We start from the raw sequence: 26,478 nt of genomic DNA on the forward strand, positions 1-26,478 counted from the left end.
ACATTCCAACATAATCATACGATCAAGATAGTTTGGAAAACCCTGACAAAGAATGCTGATTGAATGCTAATGTAGTTTAAATCTTTTGCGTGCCAGCGATCTGAAATTTGATTGGACGAAATAAGAAAAACATCCTGCATCTTCCACTTTTACTACTGGAAGCAGTGCAGGCAAGAGAAATGGTGTGAAACATAGAGATGAGATATACATGTGAATCCTGGTGCAAGAAATGTTAACAAGGTCAGAGAAGCTAAATGAGACAATGTGATTAATTGGTCTAATTTGCAATTATGGTACAGAGGTTGCTTGAAACAAAAAGTGCTCGAGTAGATTATAGAAATCTCTGTATACGCTGTTTTCATTTTTTGTGCACAAGTTCAATCCAACTGGTTCATGGGAAAAATCAAGGGAGCATGAGAAGAGAAATTCACATTATAACAGAAGGCAGACAGATGGCAGAGACTTGTCAGTTCATTAATGCATCATGTTCTTCTATGCCTCCTATCTCATGCATGTGTGTGCGTGTGCATGGATGTGTGTTCATACATGATGTTTATCCATGTGTAATGTTGTCTCAAATGTTTTCTCCATTTCATCCATCCTACATGATTTCCTGTGGATAATCTGGTGTTCAAAAGTGCCCATCTTCTTCCAGTAAGTGGGCAAGCACCATGCACAAATGGCTAAGTTCCATTTTGGCAGAATGACCCTCGTAGCCCCCTTCACGTTCCCTCAGGCTGTTCCATATGTTCCAAGTGAAGCAACATATCTAGGGTAGTAGCAAGCTGCTGGTTTTAAAAAAAAAAAAAAAAAAAAAAAAGGCCATTTTGAGCATGTGAAGGTCAGATGCGGCTCGTTTTCTGCCCCCAGCTTTGCTCTCTCATCAAAGTCCGAGCATAGTAGTAGTACACAGGGCTAATTTGACAAGACAAATATACAGTAACGCTGAATAACTATCGCCTCGATCATTTTTGTGAATGATGACCATCCTTTTGGACTGTTGCACTTAAAACAAAACAGCACACCTGGAAAACTGATCTGGGAGAAGCCAACAACCAAAAAACTCAGATGCAATGCAATGCTGAGTTGAATTGAGTTTTGTCATAGGTGGCTAGCTCCAAATCAGCCCTTACACGGGTAGGCAACTCCGGTCCTCGAGGACCTGCATGTTTTCTATGTCTCCCTGTTGCAACACACCTGATTTAAATGATCAGGATTGTTATCCAGTTTCTGCAGACCGGAATTGCCCACCCCTGGTTTAGAGGCTCCCCTATCCTAATTATCTGCACATGGCTGGACATTTATGAAAAAACATTATAATCATGATTATTTTGATTGAAATCCTGAGTAGGAAATATTATTATTCATTGTGTCAAAAGTTTTTAGTATTCAACTACCAAAACTCAACTTGAGAAACAATATATATATATATATATAGGTATATATATATACTGTACGTACATACATACATGCATACATACATACATACATACATGCATACACACACACGCACACACACAGTATGCATGTTTTCTATGTAACCCATGTAAGGGCTATATTGCATGTTTACTATGTAACCCATATTTTCTGTGTAATCAGTATCTAACATTAATAATAATGATAATGATGATGATAAATACAAACCAAAAACTGGCCTTACGCGTACTTTTTTGAAAGAACAATGGGGGGGAGGGTTAAGGGTCATTCTACTTGGATTTATTTGTGATGTTGGGGGAAGTGCTTGCTAATGGGTGGTTTTTTTTAATGTGTGCTTGGCAACTAGTCGCATTAATCTTGTGGTTGTAATTTGCTGTGGTATAGAATTGCGTTGCATCCCATTGCGAGCTATTGCTTAAATTTTAGTCACCTCATTTAGCGACATGAAATGATCTAAATATTAAGCACAACTCTGTATGATGTATGCAGTTCTACCTGGTTGAAAAGTATCTATCCCTCCATTTTCTATTCTGTTTAATTTTTTGGAAGGGGGCACAAGGTAACTTGTAACTTTTCCAGCTGACTTAAGGCAAAAGGCAGACAACTCTGAATTAGAGGTCACAAAACTTGTCATTGTCCATCATTTACTACAGTGGCAAAATTAATATTGTTAATTTCATATGCCTTTGTCAAGCAAAACTTTGTATTGTCTTCCTATAATGAGTCATCTACTGTGATAGGATTGGCAATGATTTTGCTTACATCGCCATCTCCTGTTAAATTGGTAGCATTACATTTGGGTGCTGTTAGAATAAATGTGTTGATGATCCTCATAATCCCGCTCGTAATCAACCTTGATTACCATATATTTGTTAATATACATGAACCCACTGTACATTCCCAAATGCAGTTTTTATTCCAACATTCACAATAGGGTTTTTCTTTATATTTTGTTCATTTGTTCTTAGTCGTATGCAAAAGTTTGATGATGATGAAAATTATTTATAAAGGAAAATCTTGAAAATTATCAGGGGTGCCCAAACTTTTGCATATGACTGTACATCAATTTCTGTTTTCTTCTACAAGGTAGACCATATAACGTATCCTTTCAAATTTACTATCAATAAAGGAATCAGAAACATTTAAATATTTTCTGTAACTTGTGAACGGTGTCCTTTTTGGTTTAATGAAATAAATAAATCGACATAATATATGAATAATCCTAATAAATAATTATACCGTTTTTTTCCATGTATAATGCGCCCCCAAGTATAATACGCACCCTAAAAATGGCATGTTGATGCTGGAAAAAAAGCCTGTACCCATGTATAATACGCACCCAAATTTTGACTCCTACTTAAGTCCGTAAATGTAAAATTATTTCAGAAAAAAGATAATCTTTGGGAACAACCGCATGTTATTCTGCCGGTCAGTATCACTGTGCATGCGCTAGCAAACTCGATAGCAAAGAAACGTTTCGGATTTGTGTAGGGTACATTGTGACAGCAAACGAGTAGGTGATCGAGCAAGCGTCTGATACGAGAGCATTGTGTTCGTATGGAGCGTGTTTGAAGTGAACACCAGAGAAGAAAGCGCATCTGTAATGGCGGCCTCCATATCATCTCCGGATAAAAAAAGAAATATATATATATATATATATATATATATATATATATATATATATATATATATATATATATATATATATATATTTGTACCCATGTATAATATAATGCGCACGCCAGATTTTAGGACAATAAATTAGTTAAATTTTGCGCATTATACATGGAAAAAAACGGTATTATAAAAATATAAAATAAATAACAAAAATAAATTACAGTGATTCTCGTTTTTCACGGGAGATGTGTTCCAGGATCACCTGCGAAAAATGAAAATCCACAAAGTAAATACGGTATATGCATTATTTAGAAATTTAAATACCAATGTATTGAAATTTTCAAAACATAGTATTTCTCGTTGGCCGCGAGGGGGCATGGGTGTACTGTAAGTCAATTAATAGTATGGTTTACCTTCCAAGCAATGCAAAATGTCCAACCTCAGAATTACCACACTACACTAACCCGGAGGACCTCGTGCATAGCATAACCAAAGTGAGTCACGGTTGCACATGAATCATCTGTTGCATTGTGGTCCAGTACACGATATTAAAGCTTTTTAAACACTCCCCAATACTTTTACGTGCCATAAACCTTTCTTATTCCCATAATAACCATTCCCACACTGTTCTGTGCATGTATTGTACCTTTACAGTAAATAAAAGAACAAACACGTGATATTGTCAGGTGTCCCGACTCCTGCACAGGTTGGTGCGTGTGGTCTGCTGCTGCCTCCTGCACTTGAACTCAGTCACCTCCGCAGTGACGCACATTGCTAAGAGACAAGCCCCGCAGTATCAGCAAGTATTTAAACGCAGTTCTCCCGTCACTTATAAAAGTAGCGCATTCGCAAAAGATGAAGTGGCGAGGGATCACTCTAAAGGAAAAAAACACATATTGAATGCAGCTTGGTTGGTCTGCGGTCATTTACTTTATTATGATTTTTACCACAAGTGCCACCATAGTAACTTGTCACCTCCGCTCTGCTTCCCCAGGCCCCCTTCAGACGACTCAGGAATGCGTAACAACGCTGCTGCTGTTGCTGCTGCCGCCCTCACCGCCACGCCTCCGAGCAGCCTCCCTTCTCAGACACACCCCTGCAGTCCTTCAGACTCTGCCTCCTCCCTCACCCCGTGCTCTTCACTCCCGCCTTCAGTGTCGCCCACTCTCACAGATGTCTTCGGTCTACCCACCCCGCCGATGGGTAGCGGCGTAGGCTACAGTCTGAGCTCGTCGTGCGGCGGGAGCTCGCGTTCGCCGTCGCCGCTGACGCTCATGCAGGCGGTGGCAGCGTCAGGCAAACCCTTCGTCTCCAAGCCTGTGGAGCTTTGGAGCAAGTACGATGTGGCCGACTGGCTGGAGAGCCTCCACCTGGGAGAGCACAGAAACGCTTTCCTGGATAATGAAATCGAAGGTGCCCATCTGCCCTCCTTGCAGAAAGAGGACCTGATAGACTTGGGCGTCACAAGGGTGGGTCACCGCATGAACATCGAGAGGGCCCTCAAGCTGCTGCAGGACAGATAAGCCCAGAGGACAGGGAGAGCGGGTCGCAGCTGACGGAGGTCTCACTTTGACCGATCTCTTCATGGGACGTCCAATCAAGCCATGGAAGGTTTTGTCCAAGTTGATGCTGGCTCTTGCCTTTTTTTGTCTTCTCTCATTCTCACCTGAGCACTCCAGTCCAGTCAGCCTCCCTCCTGCAGCCCCTGGTATCAGGGGATCGTGGGACGTGGAGAGGAGAGGACAGTGCTGGGTGACATCAAGGGGAACGAGAGAGAGGCTAGGATGAGGGACTATCTCTGGAGCAGTGCGTCCTCAAACTGTAGAAGTCATTTATTTCACATGAACACTTGCGCTCATCCAACTGCAGCTTTGAAATACTACAGACCTTTTCCATGTGCCCCACGTGTGGGTGGTTACATGAAAACCAGCTGAGCTGGTCTTTTTCTTTCCTTTATGATCTTTTTCTATCTTTGCTAGAGAATATTATGAGACTATTTCTTCACTAGAGTCCTACCAGAGTTATATTTCTTGGTGCGTTTAAGGTTGTAGAGAAAAACGTTTGGTTTTCACCTGTTTTTGTCGAGTAACTAACTCAATTTTGGATTCACCGTATTTATTCTAATTATCGCCCATATTCTAATAATCGCCCAGTGTGTGTTAGAGATGACATAAATAAAAAACATTTATACCTCTAATTATCGCCCATGCTGCTAAAATTGCTGCAATTGGCCATTGTGCGCGGCCGTTCCGATTGGCCATTGCACGCGATCGTTCTGATCGACCATTGCGCGCGGTCGTTGCGCACCGCCGTTCCGATCAGCCATTGCGCTCGGTCATTGGGCATTGTTGGAGCGTCGCTGTCGGAATGTGAATTTGCATTTTGTGCAATTTCAACCAAGAGGAAGTGTGCGGCTTTGGAGCGGCCATTGCGAGTGGCCGTTCCGATCGGCCATTGCGCGCAGTCGTTGCGCGTTTGAAGTATGCTGCGTTCCTTAAGAACACCAGTGAGATGCAGGTATTGCATACTACATAAGGAAAATATACATATTATCGCCTATTTCAGTGCCCCTTGGCAATCGGACAAAAAGTGTTCTCTATTAATCGCCCACCCCTCTGTTGGACATAAACCTTCTCTAATTATCGCCCTGGGATTGTGTACTATTCCTTACAATGACACTATAGCCAGAGTATATATTTAATAGTTAGCATTCTTCAACACGGTGGACACTTCATGTGATATCAAACCACTTCTTCTCAAATACTTCCATGGTGTGTATTTACTCCCACTACCTGTGTTTTCCAATTGAACTAAACAATTCACTAATGAGAGGTAACATGGTAATTATTTTTATTTTTGAAAGTGCGTAATCATAGACAAGTAAAGATTAAAACAGCAAAAGCTCAGTTTAACAGATTGAAAGCAGACAGATGCAGAAAAAGACTATGAACAGATGGGACTGATCGGGGAGTCGCTAGCCGACTTGCTTTATTAATGTGCGGCTCTGTCAGAGCTGACCACAACCATTTATCAAGGGAGGGGGGACTACTGTTCTTCCTTCACAAGTCTTGTTCACAAGCACTGTTGTGAAACTTTGAACATTTCTCACTGATATGCCAGCCACTCTCATTTTCTCAGCGGTGCACGCAGTTTACTGTTGATGTTCACATTGCTATATTTCTCACAAATGTCACTTCAAGTTGTATTCGTATTTCTAGGAAACAACCAATACGTGTGATGGTTGAGTACACTAACATAGCTGCATTGCAAGCTGTTCACTTGCCCTGTGTGCTTTACGGCAGTGGTCCCCAACCTTTTTTGCGCCACGGACCGGTTACATGTCAGAAATATCTTCGCGGACCGGCATTTATACAAATAAATAATACATTTATATAAATAAATAAATAAATAAATAATACATTTATAATAAATACATAAATACGATGAAATAAAATGATACGAATAACATACATGATACATAAAAACAAGTACAAATGACAAAAATAAAACTCACCATTACGTTGAATTAGTGGGAGCACTGAGTTTGTTTCTCAGAAACGAGCCGGGCCCATCTAGACGTAATCGAAGACAATGACACTCGAAGTGATTAAGGTTTGTCTTTTATTGCAGGATGCTTGGTCTCCATGTGTTGAAGCAGTTTTGAATGCTTCATTGCCTTGTTAGTTAGCCTGTCGCCCCATATTAGCTTTGCGGGCTCGACTGGGGAAACATGTCACGTGACCGGGACGAGTGTCTTGACCTGAATTAATTGATCGTCGATAATATATATTTTTTCTGTGCGGCTTAGGGGCCCGGTACCAAGTGGCCCACAGACCGGTACCGGTCCGCGGCCCGGTGGTTGGGGACCACTGCTTTACGGTTCCGGTTCCGCTATCTTTGTCATGGAACAGAGACAGGGCAACCAAGTGCAGCACTATCCTTTATTGGAAAAGGGGGAAAGGGTAAGTGGAACGCTGGACTTGCGGTCTGGCAGGCGTGGCTGAGCAGCAGAGCACAGCGCGTAATCGTAGTCAGAGGCAGGCAGGTTGTCCAGGCAGGTGGCGATCAGAAGCGTGGTCAATGGACGAGCAAGTAGTCGGGGCAGGGGGCGATCAAAGCGTGATCGGTCAGTTTACAGAAGCAGTTGGCAACAGAGATCGTTCAGGGGACAAAAAGGCAGTGGTGTCATGGGCAGGGTAAGTAGACGAACTGATAACCACTGGCAGAATACACAGAGGTTAAGTAGGGGACCTAACGAGCTGTAGCAGGTGCTGGCAATTCCTTGATTGGGGCTTGGCTGGAAGTCAGGTGATGCAGGAACGTGACAATCTTCAGTCTGTCCAGTACAGGGGTCTCAAACTCCAGTCCTCAGGGGCGGCATTCCTACATGCTTTCCAAGTTTCCCTCGTTAAACACAGCTGATTCAAATGAGCAGTTCATCCTCACGTTCTGCAGGAGCCTGATAATTGAATCAGGTGTGCGGCCCCCGAGGACTGGAGTTTGAGACCCGTGGTCCAGTAGAACCTTTGTGTTTTACCTCATTGAACAAATACTGGGAGCGGAAGTGAATTGATGACCCGAAGCATTTGAGTGATCTGATCATATCACTATGAAGAGTTATTTCCAATGAGGCGTATTAGAATACTTTTTAGTGGGCATTTTGTCTCACGGAGACAGATGGTGAGCCATTCTTTAAGCAAAAAAAATGAAGATCAGGAGGAGCCAAATACCAGTCTGGCCCATAGGATTTTTTAAAGAAGAGATGCTAACATCATCAAAAGTATTTCTGATTTCATTGTACACAGAGAAAAAGCAGCTTTGTGTAATCCCCTTCTTAGCCTATGTCCTTGAAAACTGTCTTGTTTCATGACTGTAAAACAGTCACATGGAAGAGTATTTTATTAATCTGAATCCAGAATTTAATCATCCTTTAATTATGTTCTTTAAATCAATATTATTAGTGTTGTTTTCATTTCTATCCAAAGCTCTATTTAGATGAAACAACATCCTTTTGAGGAATCAAGACGGTAGCATAGTAAATACATAAAAAAATGATTATCCATTGAAAATGATGCTGCAATAAGATACAGGTTTGTCTTCCGAGAGAAATTGTGTAATGGTTTCTCTCTTAGGCAGATTCGTGACTTTAGACTAGCCTAGAGTGCTTGACTTTCACAAAGTATCACTTGTCCGCTTCAGGGTTTTATGGTGAAAGAGTGTCAACATATAGCACATACACTCGCCCTGCCCTTCAAACCACTGTAAGAAACAAGGTGTGAGTTCATGTATTGTAACTGGATCGCTTTTGGAAATGCCATGGTTACTGGCTGAGATGTACAAGTCTAGTACATGATTGAGATGTGTATATAAGAGTGTTTTAACAAGAGTAGATAGTATGTCTACATAAGTGAGTGCATGGATAGAAGTATTTCAAGGCTTTGAGCAGAAAAAATCTTGAGAAAGATTCCTCTCTGGCCTAACGGCCAAAGCAGCGCCCCATCAATCCAGTGAGGATCCCTGAAATAAAATATCGGGTCCCTGTGGTTCACCATTCCGTTCGCTACCGAGCCAATTCTTTCAGTGTGTACTTCTCGTGTGATTTGATACGTCGGAAAACCCAGTGTCTGCAAAGAGATATACTTAAAAATTTAAAAATTGCTTTTATCACGCTCGGCTGCAAGGCCCAAGGCGCAGCCTTGCAGGAGTTGGATGAAACCGACAAACGCTCTGTGTTCTGTGAACATTAGCGGCAGAAAGGCACCTGGCACGGGACAATGCTGCTATAAAGCTGCAACTTATTTTCAAATAAACAGTAATGTGTCAGCAGCGGTCGAAAAGCACAGTATTTTTAAATATTTGTATAGAGTTCTATGACGTTTTATAGAGATTATCTTAAAAAATATGTTGGACACTGGTGTGTGGATTTGCCAAATACATCAATATTTAACAGAACTAGATACAACCGCGGATATTATCATTAGACTTATGGGTTTTATAAGACGCAATATTTATTCTCAACGAATCTCCTTTGTTGTGGTTTTTTTCCCATTTTCAAGTGACATATCACATTATGCTTACTTGTCTGTATTGCAATGAACTGTTGCCTCGATGCAGTCTACTAATGTTGTAGATTTCACATGTTGGCCAATCAAGTGACCACAAAAAGCAGGTATCTTCTGACCGCCACTTGCCTATCTGCCATTCTCTAAAAATCCCTGACTCAAGAGAGTGCAACTTGTGTATTTCAAAAGATATATAAATCTGTACATTTTTAATATGTCTGCAAGCCACCTTAGTAGAGAACTATGTGCACATACATCAATCCACCCTCCAAAAAATTTGTTGGGGCTGTTGTTTACTCTCAGTGAGTGAACAAGTCACTAAACAGTGTTCTGTGTGAAAATGTAGATCTGAGTAGATGTAGTAAGAATCTTCTAAGAGTGTCACGAACCATGTTTAGAGACATGGCTCACTAAACCCACTTCCACTCCCCGCTTTTAACGCTGCTCCCTCTATTCTCAATGTTCCACATTTGGCTAACCCGTTGTCTTTTTCTTAACTTCATTTTAGTTTCATTACTAGATTTTATTCTTTGATTAAGTCTTGACATAGACTAAGCTGTTTTCAGTAATTTGTGAAAAGACTTGTGTTTGTTTTTCTATGTTGCTGTAATTTTGTGCTTCAAAAATCATCATAGAATCAACAAACTACGAAAATGAATAGAGAGAATTGTCCTGTAAGTGCACTCTTCATTCCGTCCCGGCCCCTCAAATCCTCAAGAATTCTTGTATGGCAACCAAAAGTCACTGTAAGAAATAAATATAACGTTGCACTAGTCTTTTTGTCCTCTCACTGCTTACTTTTTTGTATGGGCATGTGATGTCACTGTGGGCCAGCCTGCAGGGAACACAACAGATCGAGATAAATGAGTTGACATAAAATGTACTATGTGGACCTGATCATTGCGCCTACCCAAAGGGAAAGTGGAAGAAAATATAAAGTGTCTCATCTTTGCAGCTTGAAATGTGAGAAACGCGATTGTTTACAGGGGGCTGCCACGGAAACGCGGTTGTTTACCGGGGGCTGCCACGACACTTTGCTGAGGCTCATGGGAGTCTGCGAGCTGAGGCTCATGGGAGTTTGCGGGTGGCCAGTGCTATAATATAGCGGCTATACGCACGAGGCTATTTCATTTCAAAATAGGCTGCTCTGTTAATGTTTCGAGTAAATTTACGGATCGATATGGAAGGCAAACCTAGGTAAGCAGTACCAATGTGTTAGATCAAGCTTCAGTCAGTGCCGATCATTTTATAGGAGATAATTTGAGAAACGCGATTGTTTACAGAGGGCTCATTGGTCATTGGCTAGTGGATGCATACCGCAACCCTAGTCAACCTCAGTTTGTTGCAGTATAGGTTCTATTTTATGCGCCTTTTAATCCGGTGCGCGCTATATATGAAATAATTTCTGAAATAAAAAATTTAATAAGGGTGCGCCTTATAATCCAGTGCACCTTTTGGTGCGAAAAATACAGTACTAATCTATTTGATTAGATGAGGGCAAAAAAGTTGACAAGAGTACAGAGAAACTTTGGATGTTGTCACAAAGATATAGCACAATGCAGACTGCCTGTCATGAACAACTACAATCCCTCCACAATTCAAACATCACTCAGTGCCAAACTGTACAAAGGCAAGCAGGAATAAAATTTAGACTTTTTCATTTAAAGACTCAGAACAGTCTACATACTTTTTAGCTAAAAAAGCTTTGGCTGTCTCAAGGCTGGATAGCGGTTAGCCTGGTGGGAATCAGCCGCAATCAAAGCATCACATTTCGGACATTTATGTGCATTTAATATAATAGCACTACAACAATCAATCAATAACATAAGTACAGGACTGTGGCTTAGAATTTGCTACATGACCCAGACAGATGCAGTCATATCACATTTTTTTAACTCCCCTAGATAGCACTGTTGGTTTAAATAAAGGGTTTCCAGAATAGGTAAATCAGCCCAATTTGCCATCTTGGAGTCAAAAAATACGAGTTAATTACCGTTTTTTTTCCATGTATAATGCCCCCCATGTATAATACGCACTCTAAAAATGGCATGTTGATGCTGGAAAAAGCCTGTACCCATGTATAATACGCACCCAAACTTTGACTCCTACTTAAGTCCGTAAATGTAAAATTATCTCGAAAAAAATATCATCTTTGGGAACAACTGGATGCGCTAGCAAACTCAATAGCGAAGAAATGTTTCGGATTTGTGTAGGGTACATTGTGACAGCAAACGAGCAGGTGATCGAGCAAGCGTCTGATACGAGATCATTGTGTTCGTATGGAGCGTGTTTGAAGTGAACAGCAGAGAAGAAAGCGCATCTGTAATGGTGGCCTCCGTATGATATCCGAAAAAAAATAAATAAAATAAAATAAATAAATAAATAGAAAATGCGCACCCCAGATTTTAGGACAATAAATTAGTTAAATTTTGCGCATTATACATGGAAAAAAACGGTAGGCGATTTTGAAGCTTCATTTTCCTCTCACTAACTGTAAAACATTTGATAATTTGCATCATATTTGCTATGCTACTGTATTCTTATACTGTACTGCCTCAGTCAGTAGACTTGAATGGCACCCTTTGCAACAACCGCTGGCAATTATTACCATCGACAACAATTACATGAGTGACTGCAATCTCCTGACATATTAAACTAATATGCACGGTGACGCGCAGATTGGCATGTCACCTCACAGTTCAGGAACTGTTTAGTTACATCTCTGGCCTTCCTGTTGTTGAGTTCTCCCCGTGTCTGCGTACTTGGGTTTCCTCCCAGGTTCCCAAAAAATGCATGGTAGCCCAATTGACTACTCCAAATTGTCTGTAGCTGTGATGGTGAGTGTGAATGTTTGTTTGTCTATGTGTGCCCTACGATTGGCTGGCACCCAGTTCAGAGTTCGTCCAAAGACTATAATGCACACTTTCACGAACCCTGTGATGATAAGCGGCTCAGAAGATGAAAGAATGAATAACGCAACCAATCATCTCACTTGTTATTATATGTATTAGTAACCCTCACCCTTACTTCCACATTCCAAAAACACGCATGGTAGTGTGAATAGTTGTCTGTCTATAAGTACCCTGCGATTGGCTGGCAACCACCTCAGGATGTACCCCACTTACTGCTTGAATTCGGCTGGGATGGGCTTCAGCGGGTGGTTCGGATAATGGATGGATGCAGGTAATTCAAGCAAATTCATATCTGTATCTTGAACAGAATGTTCAACATTGTATTTGATGGAACTCTGAAGTTCCCTGCGGCCAAAGGAGATCAAACTGCGACGTGCCACCTGCTGGTAATTTTAAGTATTGGCAGGCAACACTCTAATGCACTGTGCACAGTGGACCTGAAGAGCTGAATAAAATGCATTTCTACGAGCATCACAATTTTTTGACTATTAAATAACAAAAAACGACTCATTGTTAAATATAGCTCTTTAAGACATTTTTTTTTAAATGTGTCAAGTAGGTAAAAAATTAACATGTTGAGGATGCAAATGCATTGTACATACACTGCTCAAACAAATTAAAGGAACATTTTTTTATCAGGGTATAGCATGAATCCAATTAGACTTTTCTGATAAGGTTTTGGTCAGGTACGTGGCAGAGGGGGTTGTTAATCAGTTTCAGCTGCATTTGGTGTTGATGGAACAGGTGCACTAGAGGGGCAATGAGAACGAGATGGTCCCCGAAACAGGACTGATTTTGCAGGTGGAGGCCATTTCAAGTTCCTCCCTCTTGATCTTTTTAAACTGTGTTTCCACAAGTGTTGGCTTTAGCTAGAGTCATTATCACGACTGGGAGCATGAGGCGATTTCTTAACCCTCCTGAAGTTGCGCAGATTGTCCAACTCCTCCAGGATGGCACATCCATGCGTGCTGTTGCAAGAAGATTTGATGTGTATCCCAGTACAATCTCCAGAGCATGGAGGAGATTCTAGCAGACAGTTGCTATTGGAGAGCTGGATAGAGCCGTAGACGGTCCTCATTCCATCAGCAGGACCGATATCTGCTGCTTTGTGCAAGGAGGAACAGGTTGAGCACTGCCCGAGCCCTACAGAATGACCTCCAGCAGGCTACTGGTGTGAATTTCTCTGCCCAAACAGTCAGAAACAGACTTCATGAGGGTGGCCTCAGGGCACGACGTCCTGTAGTGTTTCCTGTGCTCATTGCTCAGCACCGTGGAGCTCGATTGGCATTTGCCACTGGCGCCCTGTGCTTTTCACAGATGAGAGCAGGTTTACCCTGAGCATCTGTGATAAACGTGAAAGGGTCTGGAGAAGCCAAGGAGAGCGCTATGCTGCCTGCATCATCATTCAGCATGACCGTTCCAGTGATGGGTCAGTGATGGTCTGGGGAGGCATTTCCATGGAGGGACAAACAGACCTCTACAGGCTAGAGAACGACAGTCTGACTGAACTTAAGTATCGGGATGAAATCTTGCACCCATGGTCAGACCTTACGCTGGTGCAGTAGGTCCTGGGTTCCTCCTGATCCACAGCAATGCCCGGCCTATTGTGGCAAGAGTATGCAGACAGTATCTGGAGGATGAAGGAATTGACACAATTGAATGGCCCTCACGATCACCTGATCTAAACCCGATAGAACACCTCTGGGTGGTAATGTTTCGGTCCATCATACGCCGCCAGGTTGCTCCTCAGACTTTACAGGAGCTCACTGATGCCCTTAGACAGATCCAGGAGGATCACAAGACACCATCCGTCGTCTCATTAGGAGCATGCCGCGAAGTCAAGCATGCATACAAGCTCGTGGGAGCCACACAAGATATTGAAAAAAAAATTGAGTTGCAGAAATTGAATTTAAGCAAAAGGACAAGCCTGCCATATCATTTTTTCACTTTGATTTTCTGGGTGTCTGTATACTGAGCCCTCTGTAAGCTGAAAACTTTTATTTCCATCAAAAGATGTGGCATCCTTGTGTTCCTGAGACATTAAACTGTCCATATCAATATAGATACCCCTAGATATAGATATTAAAGTGTTCCTTTAATTTTTTGAGCAGTGTATTTGTGTCCATAATGATATGAATAAAAACATTTTGCTTCTTTCTTTTGTTCGAGCTGCTTATTGCACAAATAAAATCGATATAAACTTAAAATGTGTCATGAGGATGGATTTAGATGATTTATTGGTGAACTATTTTTACAACAAGCCTGCAGGCTTCCTCATGCACATGGCGCAATAGAAAATATAGATACCGTAACGCCCGGTCCTACTCTACGGAGTTCTCTTTAACCTCCGTGGATGGAAGTTTGGGGCCGGCGCTCAGTCGGTTGGCTGTCCGGGGACGGTGGATGGGGCTCGGACATGTCTTTTACGCACGCCCGGTCCTACTCTACGGAGTTCTCTTTCACCTCCGTGGATGGAAGTCGGGGACCGGCGCTCGGCCGGGTAGCTGTCCGGGGATGGTGGATGGGGCTCGGACATGCCTTTTACGCACGCCCGGTCCTACTCTACGTAGCTTTCTTTCACCTCCGTGGATGGAATTCGGGGGCCGGCGCTCTGCCGGGTGGCTGTCCGGGGACGGTGGATGGGGCTCGGACATGGCTTTTACGCACGCCCGGTCCTATTCTATGGAGCTCTCTTCCACCTCCGTGGCTGGAAGTGCCACCTCCGGGAATGGAAGTAGACGCCGGTGCTTGGGGCCGTGTGGCGATCAACTATTTGTTATTGTTATTTGATATATTTTATTTCGTGTAGCAACTTGTATATGTTTTATCGTTACAGTTCAGTAGTTATTGGGTCGTCGAACTCTTGTTTTGTTAAATAAAGAGCCGTTTACCAAACCCACGTCTTTCCTTGTACTTTGTTGACGCTACAATATAGTTATATACTAGATCTGTGGAATAACGACGAGGCTGTCATCAGGGCGCACGCGCGGCGTTGTTGACAAAGGACGAGGAATTTGGTCAATGGATTTAATGATTTAGAGTGACACAGAGGGTTTGCTAATATTATTGCTTATATAATAGTTATTTGATATATAATTTAAATATTGTTATACGAGACTGGAATATTGTGAAGTGCAAGCACCTTCAGCTGCGCGCACCCATTGTTGACAAAGATTCAAGAGTTTTTTATTCGCCATGTTTGAGCGTGCCAAACAAGGAATTTGACTTCGGTAAATCACACCCTCTGTTCAACATTTAGGTGACTAACAACACTCAGGACATGTGAAAAACGGCAAATATTCTCAAACATCCTCTGATCTTAAACTCCCAAAAGGGCGAGGAAAAACTCAAAACTCCAGCTAGGGGAAATGAGAAACCTTGAGAAGAGACCACAGATGGGAGGGTCCCTCTTCCAGGATGACCAGGCTGCAATGGATCCAGAGAGGATACATAGTACAAACAGTGTAGACAAATTCAAAAAAGGTGTGGAGAGCAGGGTGTTATTGCACAGTAATGACTCTGAGACTCTAAGAGTGGTGTGAGTTCATCAGAGCAACAGCCTGGGGGAAGAAGCTGTCAATGTGTCTGCTGGTTTTGGCGTACCGAGCTCTATAACGCCGTCCGGTCAAACAGACTGCAACCTGAGTGAAAAGGGTCTTTAGAGATGCTCCTTGCACGTTTCCTGTTCCTGGACAGGTACAAGTCTTGGATAGATGGGAGGTTGATTCCAATTATCTTTTCTGCAGTCCTGATTGTTCGTTGCAGTCAGTGCTTGTCTTGTTTGGAGGCCGATCCAAACCAGACAGTGATGGAAGTGCAGAGGACGGACTGGATGATGGCAGTGTAGAAGGTCTTCAGAAGCACTCGCGGCAGGTTGAACTTCTTGAGCTGTCTCAGGAAGTACAGCCTCTCCATTTCAGGTCCCGAGAGATTGTGGTTCCCAGGAACTTGAAGGTGTCTGTGGAGAGAATAGTATTACTGCGGATAGTGAGGGGTAAAAGTGGTGAAGGGTCACGCCTGAAGTCCATTGTCATCTCCACGGTCTTGAGCGGGTTCAGCTCCAGGTGGTTTTGGCTGCACCAATGGACCAGCCGCTCCACTTCCTGTCTGTACGCAGTCTCATCACCGTCCTGGATCAGTCCGATGAGAGTGGTGTCGTCTGCATACGAAATCGTTGGTGTAGAAAGAGAAGAGCAGTGGGGAGAAGGGCTCCAGTATTGGTGGTCCGGGTGTCAGATGTGATGCCCTCAGCCTCACACGCTGTCTCCTGTTGGTCAGGAAGCTGGTGATCCACTGACAGGTGGAGGCAGGCACCGCAAGCTGAATGAGCTTCTGTTGCAGGATCTCAGGACCGATGGTGTTGAACGCCCAGCTGAAGTCCACGAACAGGATCCTGGCGTACGCTCCTGGGGTGTCCAGGTGGTGCAGGATGTAGTGCAGTCCCATGTTGACCGCATCATCCATCAACCTGTTTGCCCGGTAGTCAAACTGGAGGGGGTCAAGCAGGGGACCCGTGACATCCTTCAGGTGGTTCAGCACTAACCTCTCGAAAGATTTCATGACCACAGATGTCAGTGCGACAGGTCTATAGTCATTCAAACCTGTGATGGCGGACTTCTTGGCCACTGGAACAATGGTGGAGCTCTTGAAGCATGAGGGCACCTCAGACAGCTCCAGAGAACGTGCAAAGGTGGGCAAAGGACGATCGATGGATTTAATGAATTGGAGTGACACAGATGGTTTTATAAACGTGTTATTTATGTAATAGTTTTTTGAATAACTCTGAATGTTACGTCAGGCCCGTTCTCAGCTCTTCGTTTGTGTTTAGTACGTCACGTTAGCATACCTATCGTTTAGCCTGTTGTTGCTCGTTCATGTCTGTTCTTGGTGTTGGATTTTGTCGAATAAATTTCGCCCAAAATGCGACTTATACTCCGGAGCGACTTATATATGTTTTTTTTTCACGTTATTGTGTATTTTATGGCTAATGCGACCTATACTCCGGAGCGACTTTTAGTCCGAAAAATACGGTACTTGGAATACACGAGTGTCAAAATGTTTCTTTAGCAATCTTGAAACGGTCCTAATTTGTAACCAAAGTAATACTATTAAGCCCAGTGTACAATTCATATATTTTATTTATTGAAAAAAAAAAATACAGGTGACATGACTCAAGTTGACAGAAGTACACATAAAAAATAATTCATTTGAAAGGTCACTTCATTAATACAAAACCCCAAAAGATAAAAAATAATTAAATGCTCGCAAACACGCACTCACTGACACACGCTCACACACTATTTACGCTGCACAAGCAACCAGGAGCCTGTTAGAAATATGTCGATATGTCGTGGAACTCCTCAAATAACAATTTGATAATACCTCCACTACTGCAATTCCTAAAGGTTGAGGTGGACACGTCAAGTCACCATGATGGATGTTAAGGATTCTCCTGAACAGTGCAACACCACCACCTCATGCCAAGTCAGACAAGAATTTGGACACACAAATCCACAATCCACACTCAAAGAAGCAAAAAAAAAAAAAAAAAAAGACCAAAAATATAATGAAAAGATGATGGAGTAAAAAATATGTTTTTAACACTTCAGTCTCCTAAAGCACAACTCTCGAACCCTCTATGCACAGTTCAGCCCAAATGTACATCGACATCAATGACCCCTAAAATCCATGAAGAGCTAAAAGATGAAAACTTGTACAACTGTGTCCAACAATAGTGGACTAAAGTGAATTTGCATTCATTTCTAAGCCTCAAGATTTTTATGCAATATCTAAAATGGGGGCAATGATGGTAACAATGTAAGACAGCAAGCAAAGATAAGGGCTCATCATCATTATGCTTTGGTCCCTGGTGAGAGTATCAGATATGCAATGACCACCTTAAATAGTAATTACCCCACGCTCATCTGAAACATTTTGTATTTACGCTGATCTTTGGTAAAACTAAACTTTAATCTTGATATAAAATATATGGAAATTGCATTCAGGGTGGTTGGAAACTGCATTCAGGTTGCTTGGATGTTTGAGGCCATTGCAGACAAAGCTTATTTAGGCCGCATTTTTTACATGTACGTTCTCTATCAAGGAATCAAGTCATTGTTAAAAAAAAATATAATAAAATGCTTGTGTGATTGAAAAAGGAATCCTGATTTAGAAGATCTGAGATGTCTTGCACAGTGTTGGAGCACTCAAGAAACTAAAAGAGAAAATCGACCAAAGTACGAGTAGGAAAGTTGACAACCTCTCCTTTTTTGGCAGCGTGACTTCATTGCTGAAGTTCAACGTAATTGGCAGGGAAAAGACCGTAAGCCCCTCTGCAAACGCCACGCCACCAGCCTTCATCGATCATCTCAATATTGGTGATGATTTCATCAGGGTCAAAGGAGATCTCATCTTCGCCAGCTGAAATTGAAATTGTAATTGATCTTAAATGTAGACAAATCAACTTTAGCTGAGATGCCAAAACAAAGACCAAGTAATGATTTTCAGACATTACTCTGAGACCAAGCTTACAACAACAAAAGGTTTGCAGGAAATTCATTCATCAATCTTGGTTAGAATATACTGATTGCATTCAGTCAGTGATTGTGTCCCAGCGCCAACCTTGGGAGCCATTTACAGCTTTTTCATAGCCTCACCTGCTTGGTAGTCATATAGGGCAACCGCGGTCACGCCAGCATCCTCACCGATCTTGTACTGCTGCTCGTCTGCAATAGAACGGCCATTCATCAAGATCACCAAGTGAGAGCTACAGTACCACGTGTGTATTGACAAATGTGAGGAGCCACCACTTTGCGCAACTTTGCTATGGCTTAAGGGTGTATCAAAGTATTAAAATGTTATTACTTTTAATTCAACTTAATCCACAACATAGTTTATGTACTACATTGTAAAAAGAGGCTTACCTTCAGCAGGGGCGTCATAAAGCGGCTCTGGCTGTTTGTATTGATCCTGTGATTCAATCTCATACAGCTGCTCTCCATTTTGATCAACGGCGTCACTGCTAACATCTACATTCTAATGACGATAATATAGATTCTGTTAAAAATGTGCCAATTGAACTTTGACATCTGCTTAAAATGCTTGAATTTACTAATAACTTATCTATCAGATAAGGACCAAAGATACACAACACATTTATTTGCATCATTTAAATGACTCAACAGCAACTGTGACTTCAAGTCTAAATGCCAAGTAGAAGTTTCTTTGCCATTATTTATGGTGTCATAAACAATATTGTCACATGCACAATGGCTGTTGCTGTGTCCATTGCCGTCTCTGCACAATCTTCAAAGTGCCTTCAGATAGTTAATGTTGTGAATAGGTGATATGATGATTGTTTGTGAGATCTTTTTGAGTGTGTGTGTTTGCGTTGCATCCCATTCGTATACCACTTTTTAATACAACAACAAATGTTTATCTTCTCTCTTTGTTTCAAACAATTTGATAATACCTCCACCACTGCAATTCCTACAGGAGTCTCATTGAGGTAGACGCATCAATTCACCATGCTGGATGTTAATGCACAACTCTCTTTGTTTCAAACAAAGAGAGAAGATAAAAAGTCTTCTATGTCTGGAAGCCCACCTCGTATGCTGAAGAAAAGGCAGACTGGACAGGTGGAGTCGGGCTGGGAGTGGGACTGGGGCTCGCCGCAACAGGAACTGGAGAGGGAACTTTGGCCCGCTCTTCATTTCTACGTCGTGCCTCCTCTTGCTCCTGTCTCTCCTTGGCCTGTCGACGTGCTCGCTCATCTTCAGCTCGCTTTCTGTCCTCTTCCTCCTTCTGCCTGGCAATATTCTCAAACTGAGCCTTAATATTCCCTGTGCTGCTGCCAGCTTGATGGAGAATTGGAGAAGTGATATTAGGAATCAAGTTTTTATAGCACCGATTTGACTGCACATCACGCATCTTCTTTTCTCATGATAGCGACACATGATCTATTCCCTGCTGTGACGCATACTCGTTTTACACCATATAAACCAGGCATGTCCAGAGTCAGGCCCGGGGGGCCAGGTGCGGCCCATGTTCAACTTTCAACTGGCCCGCAGCCTTGGGCACTCTACTGTTGAACACAGTAGAAAAAAAATGTCCAAAAAAAGCTAGTCTAACTTTTGCCAGAAGATGGCAGCAGACTTGTGGCTGCGCTCTCAAGTGTGCTCTGCCTTTCCTAACACCACACTCTGTTGCATGTTACGTGTCGGAGTGAACCCTCGCTGCATGACCCTTGTGTAGCCCTTTCAAGCCTATTTCTAAAATGGAGACTGTAGCAAAGAAAAGGAAAGTTGACAGAGGGCTTCCAGGACAAGTGAAAATTGGCATATTTTTTCACTGCCTAGTTTGGTAAGAGACTGCCCGGAATTCAATATCAAGAGACACTAACAGATAAAACATGCAAACCACGACAAGGTAACGAACGCCGTGAAATAGTAAACTCAATTTCACCTCACCAAATCTGGCCCTCTTGGCAAAATGTTTGGACAACGCCGATATACACTATTCAAGTTCGAGGTCCCTAAAGTTGTCCGACTTCAAAAGTGTTGACATTTGACTCTCTTATAATCGACATGACATGACGAAATTTACCCCCTATTTGGATACAGAGTCCTAGTACTAAACAGGCCTTTGGTCTGGATGTTTATAAACGGGAGTATCGATAAGCTCCGGCTTCAACTACCTTGTTAACTATCTTGGGGAAATTTCTGCAATTAATTGTGGATTTGCACCTTCTAGCTCTCCACTTGCGTTTCTATCTAGCAGTAAAATGAATATATTTTATTTGCCATTATATGACAATCATCATGCCGTAAAACCTAGTGTGTTTTATTATACTGCTATTTGGCTGTGTGGTTTCAGTGTTACTGTCACTATGTGGCGTCAACAAACAACAAATACTGGTCGATGCTTACCAGCCTCCACAGGTCTAGTTTTCTGGTAAGTTGATTTGGGCTTCTCAACATCCTCAAAGGTGCCTGCGGTCTGTCAAGCACAGCCAAAGAAACATGTTTAACAATAATCTACATGAAGAGTGACATGTAGGCATCGTACCGGGCCCCCTTTTCATTGTCGTATGCTTTTCGCTTCTCGTTTGTAGGAGACAGGGTTCTTATTCTAGGATACAAACATACCGTATTTTACAGACTATAAGGTGCGCCTAAAAACCTTATATTTTCTCAAAAGCCGACAGTGCGCCTTATAGTCAGGTGCGCCTTATATATGGACCAAATTCCACCCCACGGGCCAATTGCGTCTCGCGTCTAAATTTAAACTGTCCCGAAGCATTGTGTCATAAAATAAATCATGTGGCCGGCTGAAGACTATGAATCATGAATCAAAAAGACTGTGGATCATTATTTTGTGATTATAAAGTAATTTGTTGCGTCTGAAGTTGAAATAAAAAAGATAAGATGGAGAATGATTTGATTTGGATTAAAAATCTGACATGATGCAACCTGGCCTGTTTACTGCAGTCACAAACACCAATATGACCCTTCTTATTCATACAACAATAACAATAAAACAAACTTAATACATCTAATAAAAAATTCATTCAACTTTCATAAAATTGTTAATTTGTTATTATTTTAATCTATCTTTTAAAATTTACTGATCTATCTGACTGTTTTGTACTTATTAAGGTAAGCTTTACATGTTTACTTTGTGCGTAGTGTGATATTAACATTATTGATATATTGTTATAGTTTTCACTATTTCAAGTTATTATATTGTGATTGCATTAATGGTACGCCTTATAGTCTGGTGCGCCTTATATATGGACAAAGTTTTAAAATGGGCCATTTATTGAAGGTGCGCCTTATAGTTCGGCACGCCTTATAGTCCGGAAAATACGTTAAATGTACCTTATCCATCCGGTCATTCTGGACACCAAATTTTCCTCCAAAGCCTTTAGAATAATCTAGGGGAGGAAAGGAGGGTTAGAAATTTGAGTGTCTAGTGTTTACATCAGTTATTTCAACCCCAGTCAGTATCTGAACTTGTTTTTTTGAATAGCTATACATCTAACCCTTCTCTTCTGTTTAGCCTCATTTGTGCATTTGTCATTTGATGACTGATTATCTTCTAATTCATTAAAGAAAACTATAAGTGTATTTGTATGAAACCTTGTAAGAGTTCAGATGAAGCAGACTGTGGTTGAATTATTTCACACAACAGTAAAACTGCAGGATTCAAAAAGATAGGTTGATGGACTCATGCAAACCTGTATAAGGAAGGAACAGAAAAATGCACAGCTGACGTACAATCTTAAAAGCCAGGCGCTTGTTGAGTCAAGCAGCCATTTTGCCTTTGCCTCAAACCAAAGATCAGACATGTCTGCTTGGTCTCGTCAGGAGGCATTGATAAAAATGAAATGATCGTAGCAACTATCATGCAACAAAATGGACTGACCCAAAGTAACAAAGAACAAAAGAATAGGCATCAAAGCAATGCGAGAAACCGCAGGTGGAGGTGAGAATTGAGGCACAATATAGCTATCCATCCTCAGTCTTGTTTGTCCTCACAAGGATCAGTGGGAGGTGAGGTGAGCTGAAGCTGATTTTAGGTGAGAGGAAGGGTGCACCCTAAACTGACTGCCAGTCAAGTGCAGGGCACAAAAAAAAACAAAAAAAAACATTCCCACTCACATTCACACCGACACACAATTTAGAGTCTTTAATTACAATTCTTTTTGGAAAGAAGTCCAAGTGCCCAGATAAAAATCCAAAGTTGTTCCCAATAGATATTCAAAGATGCACGTCCTGAGAGTGCGGCGGAAACTATTTTGCCATAATACAAAAAAGACAGATGTTATATCATAATGACAATTGATTTGCCTTAATTTTAAACTAAAGCTAACTTATAAGACCAAAACATGTATGTATGTTTGATCCTATTTATAGTAATAAAGACTATTTTTTGGTTGTGTTTGTTTAAAATTTTAAATAATATATGCGAAGACCCTTAGCAAAACAATTTAAGAAAAAAATGCATTTACCGTTTTTTCCATGTATAATGCGCACCCATGTATAATACGCACCCTAAAAATGGCATGTTGATGCTGAAAAAAGCCTGTACCCATGTATAATACGCACCCAAATTTTGACTTTTTAATTTTTTATTTATTTATTTACCGTTTTTTTCCGTGTATAGTGCGCCCCCATGTATAGTACGCACCCCTAACAATGGCATGCTGATGCTGGAAAAAAGCTTGTACCCATGTATAATACGCACCCAATTTTTATGAATTTTTTTTAATTTTTTTTTAAATTATTATTATTTTTTTTTTTAAGTCCCAAAGATCGTCACACACGCAGGGAGGCAATGGGTCCCATTTTTAAAGTCTTTGGTATGGTCTTAACTAGGCTGGATGTCATTTTTTTTGTTGGCGTTGATTTCTCCGACTGCCCCTAAACGCACCACCGCGCTCCGTGCGCAGGGGAAAGAGGCGGCTCTGTATGGGAGAGACGTTGAAGAGGAATAAAAACAACCTTGGAAACCAAAACTTGCCCCTCGTCGTGACTCGGAGCCGCAACAAATGTTTCGGATTTGTGTAGGGTACATTGTGACAGACGGCAAACTAGCAGGTGATCGAGCGAGCGTCTGATACAAGAGCATTGCGGTCGTATGGAGCGTGTTTGAAATGAACAGCAGAGACGAAAGGAACAAGGCAAAGTGTTGTGAAATAAAATATTACCTGTAATACGCATTTTGTTATTTGCTGATTGAAACTGCTAATTAAACTGCGAATTGAAACTAATAGGTGGAGAACTGAACTCTCGCTCTTTATATAGCTGACGTGTCTTGCGCAACCGTTCTGCGCATCTGTAATGGCGGCCTCCGTATGACGTCCGGTCCGCGATGGAGATTAAAAAACAAACAATAACACACCATCGAGGATTGCACCATCGCATCAAACGATGTGTCGTCAATTATGAATTTTACTAAGTGTGTTGGGCAGGATGGCTGAATGCGATGCGCGATTGACAACAAACAAGAAGAAAGGTGAGTTTTATTTCGGGGGAGATTTGTCATGTCTCGTCCCCAGTTTTGCTATGTGTCTAGGTTGCCATAGTTTCTGTTCGTGTCACCCCGCTTTTCCTGTGTCACCTCAATCGATGTAACGTGTTTTGTATTTAAGTCCTGTCTGCCCCTCGCTCACCGTTGGATCATTGCATGTGTTACTGTCATTCTGTTCCTGTCTTTGGTAATGTCACCCTGTCTTTTTGTTCCACGACTTTGTCGGTCAGTCCCGTTGTTGGTTTTGTTGTACCATGACTTTATTTAAAAAAAAAAAAAAAAAAAAAAAATTAAAATTTTTTTTCTTTGTACCCATGTATAATACGCACCCCAGATTTTAGGACAATAAATTAGTAAAATATTGCGCACTATACACGGAAAAAAACGGTATTTATTTATTTATTTATTTATTTATTTATTTATTTATTTATTTATTTATTTATTTTTTTTAAAGTCCCAATAATCGACACACACGCCTGGGTGTGGTGAAATTTGTCCTCTGCATTTGACCCATCCCCGTGGGACTTCGATTCATCCCCTGGGGGAGAGGGGAGCAGTGAGCAGTTGGTGCTCTAACCCCCCCAATTCCAACCCTTAATGCTGAGTGCCAAGCAGGGAGGCAATGGGTCCCATTTTTATAGTCTTTGGTATGGCCCGGCCGGGTTACTTAAGTCCGTAAACGTAAAATTATTTCGGAAAAAAGATCATCTTTGGGAACAACCGGATGTTATTCTGCCGGTCAGTATCACTGCGCATGCAGTAGCAAACTCGATAGCGAAGAAATATGTGAGACTCTCAACGGGATCACCAATATTTGAGTGATGTTCCAGTTATTTATCACAATTATTTATTATTATAATAATAATATATATAATATACATAATATTTATTTATTTATTATTCACAATTGTCATGGTGATCTCTCTGGTGATTTCTTAACTAGGCTGGATGTATTTTTTTTGTTGCCGTTGATTTCTCCGACTGCCCATAAAGGCACCACCGCAATCGATTAGGTTAAAATGAAAAGAGAGGAAAGTGACGTGCAGACATGTGAATAAGGCGGCTCTGTATGGGAGAGAAGTTGAAACTTGCCCCTCGTCGTGACTCGGAGCCGCAACAAATGTTTCGGATTTGTGTAAGGTACATTGTGACAGCAAACGAGCAGGTGATCGAGCAAACGTCTGATACGAGCGCATTGTGTTCGTATGGAGCGTGTTTGAAATGAACAGCATAGAAGAAAGAAACAAGGCAAAGTGTTGTGAAAAAAAATATTACCTGTAATTTGCTGATTGAAACTGCTAATTAAACAGTGAATTGAAACGAATAGGAAGAAAACTGAACTCTCGCTCTTTATATAGCTGACGTGTCTTGCGCATCCGTTCTGCGCATCTGTAATGGCAGCCTCCATATGATATATGGGGTCTACGATGGAGATTAGAAAACAAACAATATTTGACAATAACACACCATCTAGGATCGCATCATCCCATCAAACGATGTGCCGTCAATTATGAATTTTACTGACTAAGTGTGTGAGGCAGGATGGCTGAATGCAATGCGCGATTGACGCGTCTTGCGCATCCGTTCTGCGCATACTGTAATGGCGGCCTCCGTATGATATCTGTGTGATATATAAAACAAACAATATTTGACAATAACACACCATCAAGGATTGCACCATCGCATCAAACGATGTGTCGTCAATTATGAATTTTACTGACTGTGTTGGGCAGGATGGCTGAATGCGATGCGCGATTGACAAACTAGAAGAAAGGTGATTTCAAGTTTTATCTCGAGGGAGATTTTCTTCAAAAATTGTTGTACCCATGTATAATACGCACCCAAGATTTTAGGACAATAAATTAGTTACATTTTGCGCATTATACATGGAAAAAAACAGTAGAATTTTTCATAAGGCTCAGGACTGGTTTTTGCTTTGGAGTTAAGAAGCCACATAGCAACAGACTACTGTAATTTTCGGACTATAAATCGCATTTTTTTCATAGTTTGGGTGGGTGTTACATAAGATAACATTTTCCCCAAAAAAAAAAAAAGGTGAAACCGCGATAAACGAACCGCGATGTAGCAAGGGATTACTGTAATTTGTATTTCAAGTGACGTCAGCAGCGTCTACTACCGGCATCATTAGCGGCTTTGTTTCTAAGTGACACGGAGGACGAAGAGTTTGAAGGATTTAAGGATTTGGAGTGACACAGAATGTTTGAAAAACTGTTATGGCTTTTACGCACCCCCGGTCCTACTCTATGGAGCTCTCTTTCACCTCCGTGGATAGAAGTCGCGGGCCGGCGCTCGGCCGGGTGGCTGTCCGGGGACGGTGGATGGGGCTCGGTCATGGCTTTTACGCACGGCCGGTCCTATTCTACGGATCTCTCTTCCACCTCCGTGGCTGGAAGTCC

At 41.7% G+C, this 26,478-nt stretch overlaps 2 protein-coding genes across 5 annotated transcripts in view; one reads left to right on the top strand and one right to left on the bottom strand.

Annotated features, from left to right (window-relative positions):
* LOC133153245 (SH3 and multiple ankyrin repeat domains protein 2-like) overlaps nucleotides 1-9,891 on the top strand; it is a 202,593-nt gene extending 192,702 nt beyond the window's left edge. Inside the window, exon 13 of one of the 2 annotated variants that reach the window (XM_061277410.1) lies at nucleotides 4,049-9,891. In XM_061277410.1, the coding sequence (XP_061133394.1) occupies nucleotides 4,049-4,577 (529 nt within the window). In that variant the 3' untranslated portion in view covers nucleotides 4,578-9,891. The remainder of the gene's footprint in view (nucleotides 1-4,048) is intronic. The other variant, XM_061277411.1, reaches the window with a different exon arrangement.
* A 7,257-nt stretch (nucleotides 9,892-17,148) lies between these two features.
* The window catches only part of LOC133152383 (src substrate protein p85-like), a 47,778-nt gene continuing 38,448 nt past the window's right edge, over nucleotides 17,149-26,478 (bottom strand). For all 3 annotated transcript variants that reach the window (XM_061275930.1, XM_061275928.1, XM_061275929.1), the window contains 6 exons: nucleotides 21,907-21,962; nucleotides 20,956-21,025; nucleotides 19,634-19,884; nucleotides 18,952-19,063; nucleotides 18,685-18,753; nucleotides 17,149-18,448 (listed from right to left, as the gene is read on the bottom strand). In XM_061275930.1, the coding sequence (XP_061131914.1) occupies nucleotides 18,312-18,448; nucleotides 18,685-18,753; nucleotides 18,952-19,063; nucleotides 19,634-19,884; nucleotides 20,956-21,025; nucleotides 21,907-21,962 (695 nt within the window). In that variant the 3' untranslated portion in view covers nucleotides 17,149-18,311. The remainder of the gene's footprint in view (nucleotides 18,449-18,684; nucleotides 18,754-18,951; nucleotides 19,064-19,633; nucleotides 19,885-20,955; nucleotides 21,026-21,906; nucleotides 21,963-26,478) is intronic.

Source organism: Syngnathus typhle, linkage group LG4 (assembly GCF_033458585.1).
Source record: "Syngnathus typhle isolate RoL2023-S1 ecotype Sweden linkage group LG4, RoL_Styp_1.0, whole genome shotgun sequence".
In the NCBI taxonomy this organism is placed as follows: domain Eukaryota; kingdom Metazoa; phylum Chordata; class Actinopteri; order Syngnathiformes; family Syngnathidae; genus Syngnathus; species Syngnathus typhle.